Source organism: Dermochelys coriacea, chromosome 9 (assembly GCF_009764565.3).
Source record: "Dermochelys coriacea isolate rDerCor1 chromosome 9, rDerCor1.pri.v4, whole genome shotgun sequence".
In the NCBI taxonomy this organism is placed as follows: domain Eukaryota; kingdom Metazoa; phylum Chordata; order Testudines; family Dermochelyidae; genus Dermochelys; species Dermochelys coriacea.
Window position 1 is genome coordinate 48,844,980 of NC_050076.1, and position 20,520 is coordinate 48,865,499.

Here is a 20,520-nt window from a genome sequence, read left to right on the forward strand (position 1 = left end):
CAGGAATAATCTCAAAAATCATCTTAGACAAAAGCAAGCAGAAAATGCGCTCTTAGATATAATACAACCAGGTTTTATTTAAGTTCTCTCTTTTTTCCCCCCCCCCGCACACTGGCAAAAGTTCAGAGGGAGTTTAAAGTTTTGTAAACATTTTAACTACCCCTCTTCCCCCCCTTTATGACTTTACAAAGCAAAGGAGACAGGGAGACCAGATTTGTAACAGTTCCAAGTCTCTCCGTGCTATTAGATCCAAAAACTATATACAAGTCTGCAGCAGTCTCTGTATAGTTACTGTACAAGTTTGGGGGGGAGGAGGAGGAAGAGAGAGGAGAAAGAGGGGAAGATTACCCCCTAAAAATGAATAAACCAAATGAAATAAAACCCAAAGCCAAACTGCTCTGGAGCAACTCGAGCCACCTTCTTCAGGCAGTGATGACAGAAAGACAGACACCTTTACACAGCTCCACACAAATGGCAGTCTCTCCCCCCCCCCAAGCACACTGCAGCCCTCTGGGAATGGGAGGTGGGATCGGGGGGTCAAATTAAGTGCATTTTGCAGTTTTGGGTTTTTGAAAACTTCTGCAGGGAGAGCTGGGATTACATAAATATTTAATTATTATGGATCGGAAGTGAAGGGATGTTCAGTAATTGAAGGTGTAGAAGGGAATCCGTGCCATTGCCTTACACTTCACTTTCTCCCTCTCCATAGTTTATAGGAATTCAGATGCTGCCTACAGTCAGGTTCTCTTTTAAATCTCATTCCATTATGAAGAGGATGGTCTCTGCCCCTTAACTTGCATGCTATTGTAACGCAAAACTGAATCACTACCATAGGAACCCAGCTGAGACTGTGGGGAATGCTTGTTTGGAAAGTAATGTCCTTCCCTACCCAAGATTGTAGCTGTCTCTTAAACGAGACAAATTCACAGCAGAAGGGCCTCCAATAAGCTGGTCCTATCCCTATGAAAGCAATATTTAAGGGAGTAATTTCAACCTGAACAGAAGAAATACACCCTCCCCCACCCCCATTATACATTCCCATTTGTCCAGGAAAGCTGAAGGTTGCTGGCGGGAGAACTCTAGTAACTATCATCACTACCTAATGAAGACAGACTCAAGCTTTCCCTCCAAAATTAATGTGCTGAGAGGGGTTGGCAGGGGGTGTGCAACATCAAACCAATCCAAGTTAAACTCCACCCACAACCACCCTCTCCTGCTGTTGCCAGTTCTAAAGTTAGCTTATGAATGCAACTCCTGGATTTGGAGAGCACCTCTTGTCCTGATGGAGCACTTAAGTCAGTAACTGTGTGGCATTTTGGTTTTGACCAATCTCTGTTAACCACAAACTCTCTCCATGATTGCACAAGTTGGATGTGATAAGCATGACCGGGGAAAGGAAGATACCATTTGCAGAATCCCAGTAGACTTTCCAGATAAATGATCAGAAGAAATGACAGCACAATGAACGCTTGCTGCCTGCAGTCAGCCATTTTGGGAATGGGTCCTATCTCCCACCCACCTAGGAGACAGAGCAAAGTCCACATGTCTATAGGCTGACAGAGACGACAATGACTGTGCAACCTGGGGTAGAAAGATTTTGTTGGGGCTAGAAGAAACAGCCTGAGATGATTGATTCTGTAAGTCACTGCAAGGTGAAGAAAAATGCAAGTTGGAGAAAGGACGGTGTCCAAAAGGTGGAGAATCCATGGTTAACAGACACAGGAAAAGCTGGTCAATCTGCACAAGATCAGTAGTCTTCCAAAGTCTCTATTTCTCCCATATTGAGCCGCTCTGATGAGGCATTCACTGAAAATCCTGTAAAACAAAAGAAACAATGTTTTAATCTGGCTGTGTATGTGTAAGTATGATATGTTATTTATTATATGCAACAGCTGCTTAAAGGAGGAAGTGGAGAATACATGCCTAATTAAACTGTGGGAGAAATTCACTGCAGACTGTAACTACCCAAACTGCAATTTGACAAAGACACCAGGGTTGCCATGCATAGATTTGGACAAAATGCCATAGGATCTTTAGTGATTAATCATTAACAGCTTAGTCCTGAGTCTCTCAAAAGATGGCACCTTCAGCATCACTGTGCCTGAACACCATGGATACTACTGTCTCAGAAGGAAAAATGCTTAAAGCACTATACAGTAGTATTTCTAAGATGTTCTTCAGTCGGGTATTGAGGTGGTACAGGAAGCAGGATTGGCTGGTGCAAAGATCTAACATCCAAGGACTGACCCTGCTCATCCCTGCTTAGCTTCTGAAGATTTGATGAACTTTCAGTCTGAAGTGGTATCAGCTTCCAATTTAAAACCACTTTTACAACTAGAAGCCTGATGGCGACAGCATGCAGATGTACCAATAGGCACAAATTAAGGATTAAAAGCACCATAAATGTTTGTGCTATTTTCAATCCCTACATGCTATTCATCTATTAATTATTATTCAGGAAATCCAATATACACTTAAAAATAACCCCCAAGTTTTAAATCATATAAATGCTGAAAATCAGATGCACTAAAGAATGCTGAGAGGGAAAGAATGCACACCAATGTTAGAAATTTCAATGCAAAGCCAGTATCTGTAGAAGAATGATTTGGATAAGGATACAAAGGTATAGTCACATCCATTCTAAACTTTGGAACTTGTCAGGTTGTTGTGTTTTTTTTTTTTGTTTGTTTTTTTTAACAGATCTCATTTGAATACCAAGAGTTGGAAAATTGTTTTGCTACATTTTTTTGAGAGAAAGAGCTACATACAAGGAACCATGCTTTATTTTCTTTAGACAGTATATGTATTCAGAGAGCTTAATATGCGATAGCTATGCAATTTAATTTGCTGCATATTATATCCAGTTTTAAAAAATTGGATATGTTTACTGTATTTACTAAGCCAAGTGGGCTCCATCTGATGGTATATTAATTCCTGTAATTTAAAAAAATGTTTTCTAGCTGAGAAAGTACATTTAAACTCTGTTACAAGTAATTTTATTTAAAATTCTGTATCTCAATTTAATATCACAGATATATCCGTAGACTTTAACCATTCAATTAAGTAACCATATCAGAGTCATATGACATGCATGTAGACAGACAGGGGAAGAGGTAATATCTTTATGGGACCTCTTCTGTTCGTGGAAGGTAAAAGCTTTTGAGCTACACAGAGCTCTTCTTCAGGTCTGGGGAAGGAAACAAAGGGAATGTAGAGGCAAGTTTGAATTCGTGTTTGCAGTTTTCATATAAAAATGTGCTGTATTAACTCTAATATAAAAATATTTATTTTGCTGAATACAGTATGTGCAATCTAGTGGATAAGGATGCTGATTTTAATATAGTTTGAGGATCACAGTACTGTTTTCAGGGAGCAGTTTAAAATGTATTAAAATCTCTTCCAATGTGTAATATGGATGGATCTGCTCATCTTTATTTTTAAAAAATAATGAAGCAGCAGTGTTAGACTATAGATATTCAGGCCTGCCTGTAAAGGCCTATACTTTAAGAACTTAGATGTATTTTTATCACTTAGCGGCATCAGAGTTGGGAAGGGGAACACGGGGTAAATTCTCTGCAGCATCAGAGCTGGGACCAGAACACTGGGGAACAGACTATCAGCATACAGAGAAGCCCCACTGGTGTGAGGTGCTTCGGAATATGCTTGCTTGGAAATTAACCTCAATAAACATTGTATTGTCTGCACTTTGGACTTCTGGTCTTTTGCTGCTTGATGTCTGCATGACAAGAACCAGGGAAGTGGGAGGGTGAAGGGAAAGCCCTCTAACAAGCAGCATCTGATGGAAAATATTAGTGAATACTATCCCTTAAGTTACAAGGTAGCAGCAAAATCATTTAAGTTAATGGGAGTTGTGGCTAAATCACAATGCAGCTTTTGAAATATTTCCCCCCATTTTTATTTATGAAAGCAGGCAATTCAGAACAAGACAACTGCCCATTGGCTAGAGATGTAAGGTTTATAAAAAGAACAAGATTAGAAAAGATTTTGCCCGCTACATGACCCTTTTAAACAAGATAATTAGGGGAACTGTGAAACTCCCACTCTTCGATTCATGAACTCTGTCCTGTTAAGAGATTCAAACGTGGGAAGGAATGGGTGGGACTGGGGAACACATGTATGTTTGTGCAGACCTCATTCATCAAAAGTATCATCAATTACCTCATTGGAGGTCACAGTCTATATGTAGAATAAAGTATGCAGAGTAGTTACAGTAACCAAGCAAACAGGATAGAATCCCTAGCTGTGGTGAAGGTGTACAGAAAGGTAAAAAGACCAAGTCTCAGGGAAAATGATCAAGGGGAAACTGGGAGGGGCTTTCAGTATTTCATGGCTTCAGGATAGAAAACACAAGTAATTACAGGCCAGGGAGAAGTGCATCAGAGGCACAGACAATGAAGCTGTCTCAAACAAGGAGATAGAAATGAGATGAGGCTCCAGATTTTGAAGAGCTGTAATTGTGGGAGACATTAAAGGAGAAATTACAGCAGTCAAGAGACAGTAACAGGAATAAGAGTTCTGGTAGATAAAGCAAGTCTTATGAAAGTGATGGTACATAGGCTATATATAAAGTTGGTTTACAGACATAGGAGATGAGAGAGAGAGTGAAGTGTCAGACTGAGCCCCTAGTCATGAAGAGAGTAGGTATGAACAGAAGAACTGACTGAAGGAGTTATATGAAGGTGGAATTTTAGTTCCCATTTTATCATCGCACAGACCAGGATATGTTTATCCCATACCAGTACTGCACAGATGCCTGCTTTCTCACTCTTTTCTAATATTAGAACAAAAACTTAGCATTTATTTAATGCTTTTCAGCTTCAAAGCACTTTAGAGACATCTTCACATCAATCCTGCTGTGGTAAAGTAAGACTCTTCCCCATCTACAAAGAGTAACTGAGGCAAATGTCAAGACCACAGAAGGAGTCAGTATCAGATCCAGGATTAGAACTCTGGAGTTCATGATGCCAAATCCTGAACTCAAACAATGTCTGTGATCCTAACAGGTGACCAGCTTTGCTAATTTCTTTTTAAAATTTATTGTGCTTTCACAGAAGGACATTTGATTTTTTGCAAAGGAAGTATTTCTCCAACATCAATATACCAATCCATCATTACATTTGATCTAAAAAGATATGGACCTTTTTGAAGCCTAAGGAACAGAAAAGATTTAATTTTATAATATCCCACTCTAGTAGTTAAATTTGCTTTATATGTAAAAAAGCTACATGAAATAGGCACTACTGAATTCCTTCCAAAAACCCCTAAGGTGGTAGTTAGATCAACATCCTGAATCTTTGCAAAATTATTAGAGTGATCTCATTTAAGCTGAGATGTCAGAGGCCTTACTGTCATAAAAATATTCATTTTTAATCTTTAATTAAATCTAGGTATGGAAAGTTAAAAAATGAAAGCAAAAAACCAATGCTGCAAATTCTGTCTTAAGAAAGAACAGGTTCTTATGGGTAGCTTTTGAAATGTCAGGGAATGAAATTTTTATTATGCAAAATCCTTCTATATTTTCCCAAACTGCAGTATTTGTTCTCATGATTATATTTACTATATCAGAAAAAGGCTGAATTTAGCTGAAAAGACTTATTAACCCTTCTTTTAATATCCTTAAAGATCCTGATATCTAAAGTAGAAAACCAAACTTCAATTAATTTAAAAATAATAAAGCAGAATCAGCTCCTCCTCTTCACACATCAAAGATATGCCAATGTATGTATATCTGATGCTTAGCTCAAATCGTATAGAACCTCAATTTTTCATTTCAACAGTTTACCCTTAATGAAAAATACCCATGTGTCAAATATAAAGGGAAGGGTAACCACCTTTCTGTATACAGTGCTATAAAATCCCTCCTGGCCAGAAGCAACATCCTGTTATCTGTGAAGGGTTAAGAAGCTCAGCTAACCTGGCTGGCAACTGATCCAAAGGACCAATAAGGGGTCAAGATACTTTCAAATCTTGGGGGGCGGGGGGGGAGGGAAGAGAGAGAAGGCTTTTGTTTATGCTCTTTGTTTACGTGGTTGTTCTCTCGAGACAGAGAGGCCAGACAGAGATCCATCTTCTCCAACCCATCCTAATCCAAGTCTCCAATATTGCAACCAGTATAGGTAAAGTCAGGCAAGGTGGATTAGTTTATATCTTTTGTTTTATGCGAGTTTTCCCTGTGTTAAGAGGGAGGTTTATTCCCGTTTTCTGTAACTTGAAGATTTTGCCCAGAGGGGGATCCTCTGTGTTTTGAATCTGAATACCCTGTAAAGTATTTTCCATCTTGATTTTACAGAGATTATTTTTTACCCCCCCTTTTTTTTTAAAAAATAATATCCTTCTTTTAAGAACCTGACTGATTTTTCCAATGTTCCAAGATCCAGTGGTTTGGGTCTTCGATGATTTTGTAACCAATTGGTTAGGATATTATTCTCAAGCCTCCCCAGGAAAGGGGGTATGTAGGGCTTGGGGGGATATTGGGGGGGGGGGGAAGATGTCTCCAAGTGGTCTCTCTCCCTGTTATTTGTTTAAAACAAACACTTGGTGGTGGCAGTGTACAGTTCAAGGACAAGGCAAAGTTTGTACCTTGGGGAAGTTTTTAACCTAAGCTGGTAAGAATAAGTTTAGGGGGTCTTTCATGCGGGTCCCCACATCTGTACCCTAGAGTTCAGAGTGGGGAAGGAACCCTGACACCATGTAAATTCATATGTTTTCTACTTCCACAGCCAGAAGTCTTTTCTTCATATCTCCACAAGGCTTTGCTTGTATTCTTCCAACCTACTTTCAAGGTAAGTAATTTCAGAATCAGGTCAAGTTTGACATTTAAGGGTCAACCAACACATCAAGACCACAAATTACAGGAAGAATCGATTCCAGACCAATATTTTTTTTCCTTTTCTATAAAAATAGGGTTTTTTTAAAATCTGCTAAATTGACTCTTTCCATCTGTTTGTAACTGCCAGAGGCAAACACGTTCAGGATTATGCCTTGCTCATCATACTGACTCCTGATAAAATCACCGCAGATGTACCTGTCTAAAAGGCCCCACATCTTGTTTTTCTGCCTCTGTTTGGGTAAAGTGATAAAACAAGCATGAACATAGGTACTTCCTTAAACCATCTCAGAAGCATATAATTGTATTATATATATTGTACACCATACACCCTACCTCACCTATAGCAGTGGTAGGAGTATTGGACTGGCAGAGTCTCAAAGCAGCCTTCAAAAATGCAATGAATTTGTTGTAAATAATTTTAAAATACAGACTACTCTAAAGGGGCTTCCCTCTATCTTTCTTGTATATATTTAATGTATGAATGTCTAGGACTAATGAAAGACCCAAAAAGGATTTTGCAGGTGAAACAAAAATTATGACCTCTATCCCAAATAAGCCACTTAGAGGAAGAGCCTCGTTTTCAAATACCAAAACTCACCTAACAAACTGGGATCTGCTCGAACCATTTTCTGTTTCTTCTTTTTCTTGCCACTCTGCACAGCTTCAAAGTTGGATTGCTGGTTGTTGCTCTGATTGGTCTGAAAGACTGAATGCAGTGCACTATGGTTCATCCCCCACACCGAATCCTGAAACAAACAAATTCTAGATTACAAGTTAGAATTAAATGTTGCCTGTTCATTGGAAATATACAGATGACACCAAGTCACTTTCCATATGACATGGATAGTAGAATATCCATTAATCTATCCAATAAATTTATTTTTTCTAAAACTAATCTTGAACCATAAAATTATCTCCCTATAAAGTTATTTACACAAGATCTTAGATAGTTACACAGCTAACAAGGGACAGAAAGATTCTGTACAATTACACAGGAATACCTGAAATATGTTTCCTCCCCCAGTCTAGATAATCTATCCCCTTCACCACCAAGAGCTAAATACAGACTGTCACTGAGCCTTTGCTACCCTCTCCAGAAATACTATCAATGTACTTCAAGATCTTCCTCCAAAGCAAAGATCAAGCAAATACGTACCTGCTGCTGCTGCTGACTGGCTTTTTGTTTGGCACGGCGCTCTAGAAACTGCTTGGCAAATTCCTTGGCCTCAGGGGTATCTCCAAGGTAGGCTCTGATGTAATCATGGACCTCGTATGGAGACTCCACTTCCTTCAGGAAAGAAACAAACGTGGGAACTGCAATACGAGGGGAAGAAGATGGACCATGAGAGAGACGTGTGTTGATGCAGGAGTGTGTGCGCGCAAAAACCAAACAAACTTTGTATTCTTTATTCAGTTTTATCAAACTATTAACCATTGTAAACAGCCTCTCCTGTTAAATTCCCCATAATATAGCCCCAGCAAAAAACGGTTACTAACCTTTACATAACTTGTTCTTCAAGATGTGTTGCTCATATCGATTCCACGTTTGGCAATGGTGCATACAGCACACACATCCATAAGATTTTTCCCTTCGTGGTATATGTTGGGCTGGCTCTAGTGCCTCTGATGCCGCGCACTTATGCACTGGTATAAGGGGCACCACCAGCCCCACATCCTCTCAGTTCCTTCTCGCCAGCTAACTTCGACAGAGGGTGGTGTCCACCTCCTCATAGCATGCCTGAATACAGGACATTATCCAGGATGAGATTCTCTGGGCTGAAACCAGCAGGCCTTTCATCCTCTCTGCTATAGCCACTAAGAGTTGCATAGATCTACAGAACAGCTTAGTCCTCTCAATGTAGAAGACTTGGGCACGCCTGACATCCAACGAATGAATCCACTGCTCTTCCAAATTCCTGTGCAGTTTTGAGAAGAAACTGGCAGGAAAATGGCTTGGTTGCTATGAAACTGTGAGACCACCCTTGGAAGGAAGACTAGTTGGAGCACAGTTGAACCTTGCCCTTGAAGAACACTGTGTACAGTTGTCCTGACGTAAGGGCCCGGACTTCAAAGACCCTTCTGGCAGAGGTAATCACTACCAGGAAAGCGACTTTCCAAGAAACAGCCAACAGATGGCACAATGGTAGTGGCTCAAAGGGAGGGCCCATGAGTCTTGACAGGACTGGATTTAAATCCCATGGGGGAACTGGCTCAGGAATCTGAGGATGAAGTCTCTCCAACCCTTTAAGAAAGCAGATGGAATCTTTTTTTGTGTGAGAAAACTGACGTACCGCCAGTTGGTGGGTGGAAGGCTGAGATCGCTGCTAGGTATACCTAGATAGATGCTGGGCCTGACTTTTTTTTTTTTTTTTTTTTGTAAGGTAGAGCAGGTAAATCCTATATAGACTGAAGGGGAGACCGGAGTTGAAGAAAGATCTCGTTGGGAAGACCACATCAAGAAACGCTTCCACTTGGCCATGTAGGTAGCCCTAGTAGACGGGTAGATCTGGTGGACTTGTTCTGAACAGGCTTGCTCCTCCAGGTTCAATCATGGAGCTGCCACAGAGGTTTGGGTAGAGTACACAGCCATGATCTTGTGCTATTGGGTCCAGGTGGAGTGGGAGCGGTAGCAGGGGTGCTACTGACAAATCTAGCAGCATGCTGAACCACCGTTGGCGTGGCCACACCAGAGCTTTAAAAACAACTCTAACCTTGTCCCACTTGATTTTCAGAAGGATCTTGTTGTACACTGGAGGAAATGAATAGAATAGGAGCTCTGTCCATTGAAGGCATCTGAAAGGGAGCCTGGGCTCTGTCCACACAGAGATCAAAATTAATGGCATTTCATGTTCTGCCTGGTTACGAACAGGTCTACCTGAGGAGAGCCCCATCTTTGGAAGATGAACTTGGTGACCTCTGGGTGAAGGCACCACTTGTGGTGAGAGGAGAAAGATCTGCTGAGGTGATCTGCCAGGGTGTTCTGGGCTCGTGGAAGATGGGAAGCCTCGAGGTTAATGGAGTGCTTCAAGCAGAAGTCCCATAAGCAGATAGCCTCCTGACACAGGGCGGAGAAGCATGCTCCTCACTGCTTACTGATGTAGATCCGGCTGCTGTGTGTCTGTAATACTTTTACTACTTTACCCATGAACTGTGGAAGAAACATTTGGCAAGCTAAGTGGACCATTTTGAGTTCCCTGATGTTTATGTGTAGGGAGACCTCTTCTTGGGACCACAGGCCCTTTGTCCTGAGGCAGTTGAGGTGGATTCCCCATCCTAGATTGGAAACTACTGAAACAAGGGACACTAATGGTTGGGGGATGACAAAGGAAACACCTGCTGTTGCCGACTGGGGGTCCTTCCACCAGTCAAGGGAGATGAAGATCGAGTCTGGAACAGTAAGCACCAAGTCCAAGTGTTGTCTGTTTGGTGAGTGCACTGAAGCAAACCATGTCTGCAGGGATCTGAGGCGCAGTCTTGCATGCTGTACCAAGTAAGTGCTTGTGGCCATGTGTCCCAGAAGTTTGAGGCAAACCCAGGCTGTTGTGACAGGGTACGCCTTGACCCTGGATATCAGATCTGACATTGTCTGGAAATGGGCCTCTGGACAGAAGGTGCTGGCGTGGATCGAGTCTAGTACTGCCCCGATAAAATCTATTCTCTGTACTGAGATGAGAGATGACTTTTTCGTTTATCAAAAGACGCAATGCTTGGAAGGTGGCTTGGACCAGGCTGATGCTGGTCTTTACTTGAGCACATGAATGGCCCTTCATCAGCCAGTTGTCTAGGTATGGGTAGAATTAGACCCCTTGCCTTCTGAGGAAGGCTGAGACCACTGCAGTGCATTTCGTAAAAACCAAGGGGGCTGCAGAAAGAACAAAGATAAGGGTGGTGAATTGGTAATGGGTCTGGTTTACTATAATCCTGAGGAATCTTCTGTGGCCTTGGAAGATGGAAATGTGAAAAGAGGCATCCTTCAAGTCAAGGGCGGTGTACCAATTCCCTGGATCCAGGGAGGGAATGATGGAGACCATGTGGAACCTCATTCTTAGAGATAAGTTGAGGTGGTACAGGTCCAGGATGGGTCGAAGACCACCCTGGCTCTTTGGGATTAGGAAATATTGGGAATAAAACCCCTTTTCCTCTCAATTTCTAAGGCACCTCCTCCACAGCCCCCACCCGTAGGAGGGTTTGCACCTCTTGGGCTAGAAGTTGCTCGTACTGAACAGGTCCCATCGTGGCAGGGGCACCGAGAAGTGAGCCGGCTGGTGAGGCCTGAAATGCTTCCTTGAAAGAGCTGGAGCATAGAGGCCCAGGGACCTGAGGGTAGCCTTTAACTCTTTCAGTCCATGGAGCTTTATGTCCATTTTATCCGAAAACAGTGACATACCATTGAATGGAAGGTCTTGGATTGACTGCTGGACCTCCTGTGGTAGCCCCAAGGATTGCAACCAAGAGCATCACCTCATGGCCACTGCAGAAGCCATTGTTCTGGCTGCGTACAGGGTCTACTAGAGTGAGGCTCTAGCTATGTTCTTTCCCTCCTCTAAGAGGGTGGAGAAATCCTGCCTGGAGTCCGGAGGCAATAAGTGTTTAAATTTCGTCAAAGAATCCCACATGTTGTGATCCTATCTCCCCAGCAGGACTTCGAGATATGCAGCTGCAATCTACCTACTGAATACATTTTTCTGCCAAACAGAGCTAGTTTCTTTAAGTCTTTCTATTTGGAGGTAATGCTTGCCTGTCCCTCTCATTGACCAGCATTGGAGCCAGGAGGAGGGTGAGAGTATAAGTACTTTGGCTGTCACGTATTTCTTCTCTTCCCTCTTCAAAGTGGGAGAGAGAAGATGGGGTCTGCCACAGGGTTCTGACTAGATCCAAAAGAAGCTATGTTGATGGACAGGGCCATCTTTGATGGTGCTACTGCAGCTAAAATGTCGATGTGGCTATGGAAATACTCCTTGAGCACCTCAACATCTAGCCCCAGGTTAGCAGTTATTCTCTTTAGAAGCTCCTCTTGGGCTTCAAAGTCATCTTGCAACAGCAAGCCACCTGGCTCCAGGGTGGCCTCACCTGGGGAGGAGGATGAAGAGGCCTGTACCAGAGGGGGAGTTCCACCTCATCCTCTGCCCCGATTACCTCCGTTGGGCCCACAACCATGTGTGTGTGTGTCAGTACTGGGCTCGGTACTGGAGTCAGGATATGGTGGCGAATGGAGCCGTGCGGGAGCCCGCCTCTCAGATGCAACCAAGTAGGACCAGTGGACGATGGTCCCGGTACCGAGGGAAACCTCCATTAGTTCCAAAATGGCCACTGCATCGGCCACTATCCTCCTGACCAGTTGCCAGTGGGTGACCCATACCCAGGTCCAGTGGCATGTAGAATGGGTACCAGCTGCAGCTCTTGGGATGGGCATAGGGCTCCACCGCAGACTCCGAAAAAGAGTCCTTCTGACGTGACCATGGGGGACCTTGCTTCTGCTGTTTGGTGCCAAGGGTCTGGGAACCAGTGCCGGACCAGGGATGACCTTGCAGAAGAAGGAAGGGCCGGCTTGCCTCTGGAAGGTATCTAGGGCCCAGGTGCTGGGAAAGAGCTTGGAGCACCATGTTCTCTCCTGTTCATTGGAGTCGGTAATTGTCCCATCAGGGTTGGTGATACTGGGAGAGATAAGTCCTTGGTGGCTGCAAAGGCCTCCAGGCAAGAAGGAACTGTGATCGCACTGGAGCCACAATGACTTCCTGGCACCAACGGAGGGGTGGGGTGTGTGTGTCCCCCCCACACTGAGCTCAAGGGCCCTCGGGGTTGACTGTGCCGCCATGGGTTTGGGGGTGGAGGATGCACTCCACTGCCTTCCCCTTGTTTGCCTTTCTTTGGCACAGGGGAGTGTCCTCTCTCCGTTTTTTTCTCACCACCAGAGATGGAGAATGGTGCTGAGAAGCACGTGGTGCCAGAGAGGCACGTCACGCTGAAGTGCTCGGTGCCGAATCTGAGTGGATTGGCTCTAATGCTGGTCTAAGAGCAACTTCCGTTAGGATAGCTCTCAGTCTAGCTCAGAGGTGAGCAAACTACGGTCTGCGGGACCATCCTGGCAGCCCTTGACATCCTGGCCGGAGAGGCTAGCCCTCCTCTCCTGCAGCCTCAGCTCACCGTGTCACCAGCAATCTGGGCAGCAGGGCTGCAAGCTTCTGCCGGGCAGCATGGCTGCGAGAGCTGCCAGCCTGCCCTGGTACTCTAGACTGCGTGGTGGCGTGGCTGGCTCCTGCCGGGCAGCACGGCTGCCAGTCCTGGTGCTCTGAGCAGCATGGTAAGGGGGCAGGGAGCAGGGGGGTTGGATAGGGGGCGGGGAGTCCTGGGGGGGCAGTCAGGGGACAGGGGGCAGTTGGATAGGCGTGGGAGTCCCAGGGGGCCTGTCAGGGGGCGGGAGCTGTCAGGGGATGGGGGCTTGGGATAGGAGGTGGGATCTCAGGGGGGTGGTTAGGGGCAGGGGGTCTCGGGAGGGGACGGTCAGGGGACAAGGAGCAGGGAGGGTTGGATAGGAGTGGGATATGAGGGGGGCAGTCAGGGGGTGGGAAATGGGAGGGGGCCAGGCTGTTTGGGGAGATGCAGCCTTACCTACCCTGCCCTCCATACAGTTTTGGAACCGTGATTTGGCCCTCAGGCCAAAAAGTTTGCCCTACCCCGGTCTAGCTTCTCTGTCTTTCTTTGTATGAGGCTTAAAGTCCTGACAGTGCTCTCCTACCTGCGCCTCTCCCAGACACTTCAGACAACGAATGTGGGTCGCTCACCTGCACAGGCTTGCCACAGGAGGCACAAGGTTTGAAGCCCAGGGATTGCGGCATGCCTGAACCCAAGGTCAAAGGGAGCCCCTCTACATTAAAGGAGGGGGACTAACTTTCTACACTAGTACTGTTCACACTAATACTAGACTAAGACTAATAAACTAAGCTAAAGAGAAGAAACCATTGAAAACACTTGCTGAAACAAGAAGAGATGTCCAGCAATCATCAAAGGCAGTAAGAAGGAACTGAGAGCATGTGGGGCTGGCACTGCCCCTTATATTGGTGCATAAGCGTGCAGTAGCAGAGGGCATGAGAACTGGCCCGACAGATACCAATAAGGAAAAAAATCTCTGACAACAGTGCATGCAGCACACTCACACCTAATGTGGAATGGACAGGAGCAAGCACTCAAAGAACATATTGTGGCAGACATTCTACTATTTTAAGTACAGAAAAGGAGACAGTCCCCTCTCACCCCACTGTGTTGTGCAAGAAAATTAAGTGTACAACCATAAGGGCAAATGAACCACTGCTTCATGACTTGCAGTTCCTATCTTAAAAAGAAAAGGAGTACTTGTGGCACCTTAGAGATTAACGAATTTATTTGAGCATAAGCTTTCGTGAGCTACAGCATCTGAATGCACTGAATGCATCCGATGGAGAGCTGTAGCTCACGAAAGCTTATGCTCAAATAAATTTGTTAATCTCTAAGGTGCCACAAGTATTCCTTTTCTTTTTGCAGATACAGACTAACACAGCTGCTACTCTTAAACAGTTCCTAACTTAACTCATTTTGCAGCAGAGTTAATATCAGAAGCTCAGTGAACCCCAGGCTCAAATGGACCATAAACAATCCTCTGCTCTTATGCTGCAATCAATACAATTTTACTGACTGAAACATCAGACCAGAGCATAGTTCATTGAAACTGTACCCCAAAAATGCTTTAGAGAGAGAGTTACAATGTTAATAATATTGCATGTATTTAGAACTAGGCTAAATTCTCATGCATCTGTGACCTGTCACCTCCATCCAAAAGGAACCACTTGTATGGGTGAGTGGGAGAGTCTGGAATTAGTCCCAATTCCATTCTAACCTGCAATATTTCACCCAAAGAGGGAAGACAATGCAGTGCAGTTTATAGCAATGCCATTTCCCAGCTAATTATGCCCTCTTGCTGAATGAACCAAATAGCACCTTGGTAAAAATGCAGTCATCATCCACATCATCCATCTTGGGATGGGTATAGGGCTGTGTGCAAATGTACAAATGTGATGTTGTTATTCATATACTGTTACAAAGCATAACATTCATTCTTTCCCACTTCTTACCATCCAAGTTGTTCGAGGTGTTGAGGGCATGAAGCATCTGTTCACACCACTGAGTGAATCCATCCTGGGTTTTATTAACCCCTTGGAACAACTTCAACAGCTTCTCCTCTTCTTCCACCTTTTTGTTCTGTCTGCTCGTAATTCCTATGGATTTACTGACAAAGAAATTGTAAATATCGCATACTATGCCTGAAACAGCCATCGATTTACTTAGACAATATTATCTAAGATTACAGTACATAGCCTACAAAAGCCCATGGATTTACAGAGGACCAGTAATGTTTAAGAGTCAACTTATTTTCCTAGTGGATAAGAAAAATCAAAGAAATTGGGACTCTGTGGACAGCCTATAAGCTGTCTGTTGCTAAACACTATTTTAAGACAGTAGTACAGAATTTTCAAGAACCAGAGGTGATGAAGCTATAGTTGGTTAAAACAGCAGTGCAAGACTGGACGTCCTTTACCAAAAACAAACTCCTCCCTGATTCCTACCTGAGGCTGGCATTGCTCTTGTTTTTATTGGTTGCGTTACGAGGCCCCATTTCCTTCACTGCATCGTCCCAGAACCCCATATTTGAGTTTTTGGTGTCAGCATTGCTCCAGATGCTGCTGACTAGATCAGATGCCCACTGGCTGGTCGGATTAGTGTTTAGAGAGCCCCACACTGAATTCCCAATGCTGCTGTGCAGGTTAGAATGCTGTTGAAACAGAACAGAAATGAGACCCTGGTTATTAGCATCAGGTCTGGAGGAACAGCAGCAATGTCTCAGAAAACCAAAATGGAGTTTGATGAGAGGGGAACAATGCAGGTAGCAATTCTCCATGTTCTGATTAGGTAAATAAGATATGCACCGTAGTACTGCGGACTCTGTTCGGCTGCTGTTGCTGCTGCTGCTGTTGCTTCTGCATCTGCCTCGCCTCTTCCTGCTGTATTTCCAAGAGAGATTTGGTAGCGCCTGTTGGCTTGGTGACATTACCCCAACCTGACATTTTTTGTTGCTGCTGTTGCTGCTGAAGGGCTTTCATCAGTTCACGCTGCTGACGTCTTTGCTGTTGCATACAAAAAGAAACAACATGCCTTTCTTACTCTCTGAAGATAATTACTATTGGGGATATTGGTTTCAGTTTGTTTTTTGTCGACATGGGCAGCACTGTTTTTATATCTTTACTCTTCTCTATGGGTTTCTATAAAAAAAGTATGTTTAATTATGACTACTGAATGGAAAAATGTCATTCGCCCATGACAGTGACTAAATTTGCACAACATTATGACCCAGGCAGTCAGTCACTCCATTTCTTGCGGCTCTAAACTCTGGAAACCACGCTCACGCGTCAGCTCTCCCCCCACCATGCTGCTATTGCACATGGCCAGGAAGCAGAGCGTGAAAATTAAACTGAAATTACCATTTTTCTTGCTTTTTAAAAAAAATTAAAATTTTAGGATGGTAGCATTTTATCTGTTGCTTTAAGTTAAAACAGAACTTTGTTTCCCCATATTTCTGAGCCACTAAGCCACTTTAATGCATAATGTACTCCTAACCCCTGATTAAATATGGTTTAAGGCAAATATCAAAATTTCCCTTTTTGAACAAAAAGGTAAAGACCATAAAAATCTTCCTGCTTTGAAAATAGTTGGTTAAATGTGGTTGAATACAACAATTGAAGGCAAATAATTTTCTTTTCCAGGGTTAAGAAATAACAGAGCTTTGCTTTTTGGGGGGGTACTACACTAAGAAACAGCAGCAAGTCAAGTGCACTATGGAACTCTTAGTGTGAGGTAGCATGGTTCACACAGCCAGTTAGCATGTAGCAGGCTAGAGCACGGTATATTTACAGGCCAGGTTGCTGTGTGCCAACTGTCCATATAGACAAGCCCAATATCAAAAAATTAAAGCTATCTAAAGGCATTCTGTAACCGACCCATTCAGTTTGATAATTTTGTTGCCTAAGCAATCTGACCACAAAATATTTCAAATAGTTCAGACCACACTATATATTTTAAATAGAAATATCAGCAAGATGCAACTACTTTTTTAGAAAGGTATATTATATAAGGTATTTGTTTTGTATTAAAGAAGCCGATACAGTTAAATGGTATGTTGAAAAGACAATGAGAAGTTTATATGTTTAAGGCAAATCAACCAAAAAATGCTAAATGACCATTAAAGACTGATTAACTGTATGACAGACAAGGTAGGTGAGGTAGTATCTTTTATTGGACTAACTTAAACTTGTCTTTTTCACCAACAGAAGTTGGTCCAATAAAATATATTACTTCACCCATCATGTGTCTCTGATATCCTAGGACCAATACAGCTACAACACTGCACGTAACGGAGTATGACTGGCAGCTGCACAGATTTGCACATATGAAGCGATCCCACTAATCTTATCAGTGAAGTGTAGGGAATAATCAAGTAATTGTAAGAAAGATATGTACAGTTGTTTTGTATTATCTCATTAATGGTTATATCCTACAGATGGACCATACACACGAGTCAAATCTCTTTATGCTGCTACATGATAAACTACTAAGCGGAAGCAGAACCATCCAGTAGCGTGAAGGGACTTCCACAGCCTCAGAAACAACTCTGACAGCATAATCAAAAAAGCTGACAAAGGAGGTGCTGTCGTCATCTTGAATAGGTCAGAATATGAACAAGAGGCTGCTAGGCAGCTCTCCAACACCACTTTCTACAAGCCATTACCCTCTGATCCCACTGAGGGTTACCAAAAGAAACTACACCATCTGCTCAAGTAACTTCCTGAAAAAGCACAAGAACAAATCCGCACAGACACACCCCTAGAACCTCGACCGGGATATTCTATCTGCTACCCAAGATCCGTAAGATCTAAGGTGCCACAAGTATTCCTTTTCTTTTTGCAGATACAGACTAACACGGCTGCTACTCTGAAACCTACAAAAAGAAAGGCTATTTTAACTTCAAAATGGACATTTTTGCAGACAACTAACAGTACTAGTCAAAAGAGCATGGAGTCATCAAAGTGGACCAAAATGATCACACCAATAGAGGTCACAGAAAATAACTTGCAGAAGTCGGTTACTGGCCAGAGGTAAGCCAGCAGGTGTTCATCCTATGGCCCAACAGGTCTTACATAGAGTAGTATGGCATAAAATGTTTTGTACAAAAATATCTTAATTTTCCAGACACAAAGTTGCAAGAAGCCATAAACATCTTGTTTTCTCACTAGGTAAGTAGACAACTCATATCCTGGTTAGATATTTCAAATCTTTGCCAGAGCATGATTCACTTTCTGATTGGTCCTTATTAATTTTGCCAATAAAATTATTGCTAGTGTGGGAGTGGTCCAGAGAAAGTTTAATGGACGGGTGGCGGTTGCTGAAGTTGTGGTGGACATCTATGAGGGAGTTTAAAGCGGTCTAGTCAGAGGATGAAAATACCACCTATGTCTCTCAAATATATCATTGATTTCTGTAGTCAAGAGAACTGACAACTTCTTGGACAAAGGGGGCAGCAGCTTTGAACTGGCATGAAAACTCAAGAATCTGCCATTATCTGAACTTCTGGTTAAAGTGTCATAAGAGCTTATGGTACTAATGAAATTCCAGAGAAATTCAAACAGTGTCAAAATCATCATCTGTATATTTTGTTTTGGGTTTAACGTGTGATAGCCTTCCACGTGTCAGTGGCATAGCTTGGCTATGGTTAGGACCTGGGCAATTTTGAACTAAATTGACATTCTTTAATAAATAAATAACTGAAGATCTAAATCCTACTTTAGAATTGTTAACCTCTTACTCAGGTTAATAGTAGTACAGACATACCCACAGATGTTAAGGGTAAAACAAAATAGCAGCCATCTGAATCCTAAGAGGATGTAAAGACAATATGAAAGGATCCATGCTATTTCAACCCAGACTCAGAACTAGTGACCCCCTTGTCCAACTCCAGGACTTTCACTGCACTATCCGCATGGGACATTACTGCATGGCAACCTGGCGCACTGTAGAGTCATACCCTACTTTGCCGCCAGTAACTTGCCATGTGGACAAGCCCTATGAGTTGTATCTGAAGTGCCCTAGTCCTGGGATTGAAAAAAGGAATGGAAAATGGATTTATCTCATTTGCTAAAGACAATGAAAATCATGCAACATGCCTCCTGTTTTGCTATAGGAAAGGTAGAAACATACGTAGTAGATTACCCATCAACACTTTTCACCAATGAATGCAAAAATATGCATCTTCTTTGAGATTCATGTTTAAGTTACTGTTAAATTTGTGTTTTGGAATGTGGTGAACTGTTCCCCAATCCAGAAACTACTTGCAAAGGAGAGGGCTGGGTTTTTTTTGTTTTGTTTTTGTTTTTTTAAACACTAACTGGTAGAGGTTATCTTCCAATGTGGTTGCCTTCCCTCTGATAGAGACATTTTAAGTACAAGCTCGTTTTGCTCTCTGTCAGATAGCGGACAACTTAAAGTGCTAAGTGGGAAATTGTCCAGTTCCTAATCTTGATAATTTATTGTATGCAGTGTTGTTGTAGCTATGTCAGTCCCAGAATGTTAGAGACAAAGTGGGTGAGGTAATATATTTTATTGGATCAACTCCTGCTAGTGAGAGCACCAAGATTACACAGAGCTCTTCTTCAGATATTGTGGATACAGTACCATTAACACAACTGTGGCTATGAGACCCAACATTTGCAGTACGAGTTTTTAAACTTTTTAACCAGCCAAGTAAATATACAGGAAATTTATAAGACCTCCCAGGATGCTTACAGAAAACACCAAGGGATGGTCAGATTAAAGTTTTACAGTAGTTACAATACCCATATCTCAAACTGTCATCTGCTCCAAATTTCTACTTTGCTAATCTTCTATACCACTTTCTGAATGTAAATCCACATAGTATTGGTGCAGGATTTTTCAAGCTCTCATAGCATTTATTATTTGGAAACTATCAACAGGATCAGCATTACCTGGGAATTTAATGACACCCATAGGGAAAAAGAAAGTTCTACACTCTGAACTTGTTTCTACAATAAAAACATCTGCTATATTGAGCTTCTGGACATCAGACATGGAAGGGAAGATAAGAATTTTTAGCTCAAAGAAGATTATTTCTGTTTTTACAAAAGGAACATTGGGACCCAAACCTGTCTAAATGAACAAAAAAATAACTAAGGATAAGTCTACATAATTCATGGCAGTGAATCTCGTAGTCCCGGTTGATATCCAAGGCTCCTACTAGCACTCTAAAAATAGATGTGTAGACTGTGCTTTGAAGTTGCAGCTCGGGCTGGAGCTCAGGCTTTGAAAGCCCATTCCCTCCCTGGAGGCTTGTTCACAGGCAACATGTGGAGGGGCTGGGGGGGAAATGTGGGATCATGTGTCCCCCTCCCCAGACTTGCTGATTGGCTTGTACTGAGCATGCTTAGTAACACTGCTGAAGCCAGCTGCCCTCACTCTGCCACCTCCCCTCCCACACTATTGACAGACATGGATCATCTCTAGGCTCGCTGCCGCAGGCTGTGTAGATGTATTCTAAGAGTACTAGTTGTAGATAAGATCCACAACAGCTCTAC

The 20,520-nt window shown here is 42.9% G+C and overlaps 1 protein-coding gene across 9 annotated transcripts in view; it reads right to left on the reverse strand.

The window, feature by feature from the left end:
• Positions 1 to 52: 52 nt before the first annotated feature.
• Positions 53 to 20,520, reverse strand: part of GIGYF2 (GRB10 interacting GYF protein 2) — a 156,720-nt gene continuing 136,252 nt past the window's right edge. For 5 of the 9 annotated variants that reach the window (XM_043492790.1, XM_043492788.1, XM_038415397.2 and 2 more), the window contains 6 exons: positions 15,808 to 16,005; positions 15,448 to 15,653; positions 14,956 to 15,110; positions 8,007 to 8,164; positions 7,449 to 7,596; positions 53 to 1,815 (listed from right to left, as the gene is read on the reverse strand). In XM_043492790.1, coding sequence (XP_043348725.1) covers positions 1,748 to 1,815; positions 7,449 to 7,596; positions 8,007 to 8,164; positions 14,956 to 15,110; positions 15,448 to 15,653; positions 15,808 to 16,005 — 933 coding nt within the window. In that variant the 3' untranslated portion in view covers positions 53 to 1,747. The other 4 variants (XM_043492789.1, XM_043492793.1, XM_043492792.1 and 1 more) reach the window with 4 other exon arrangements.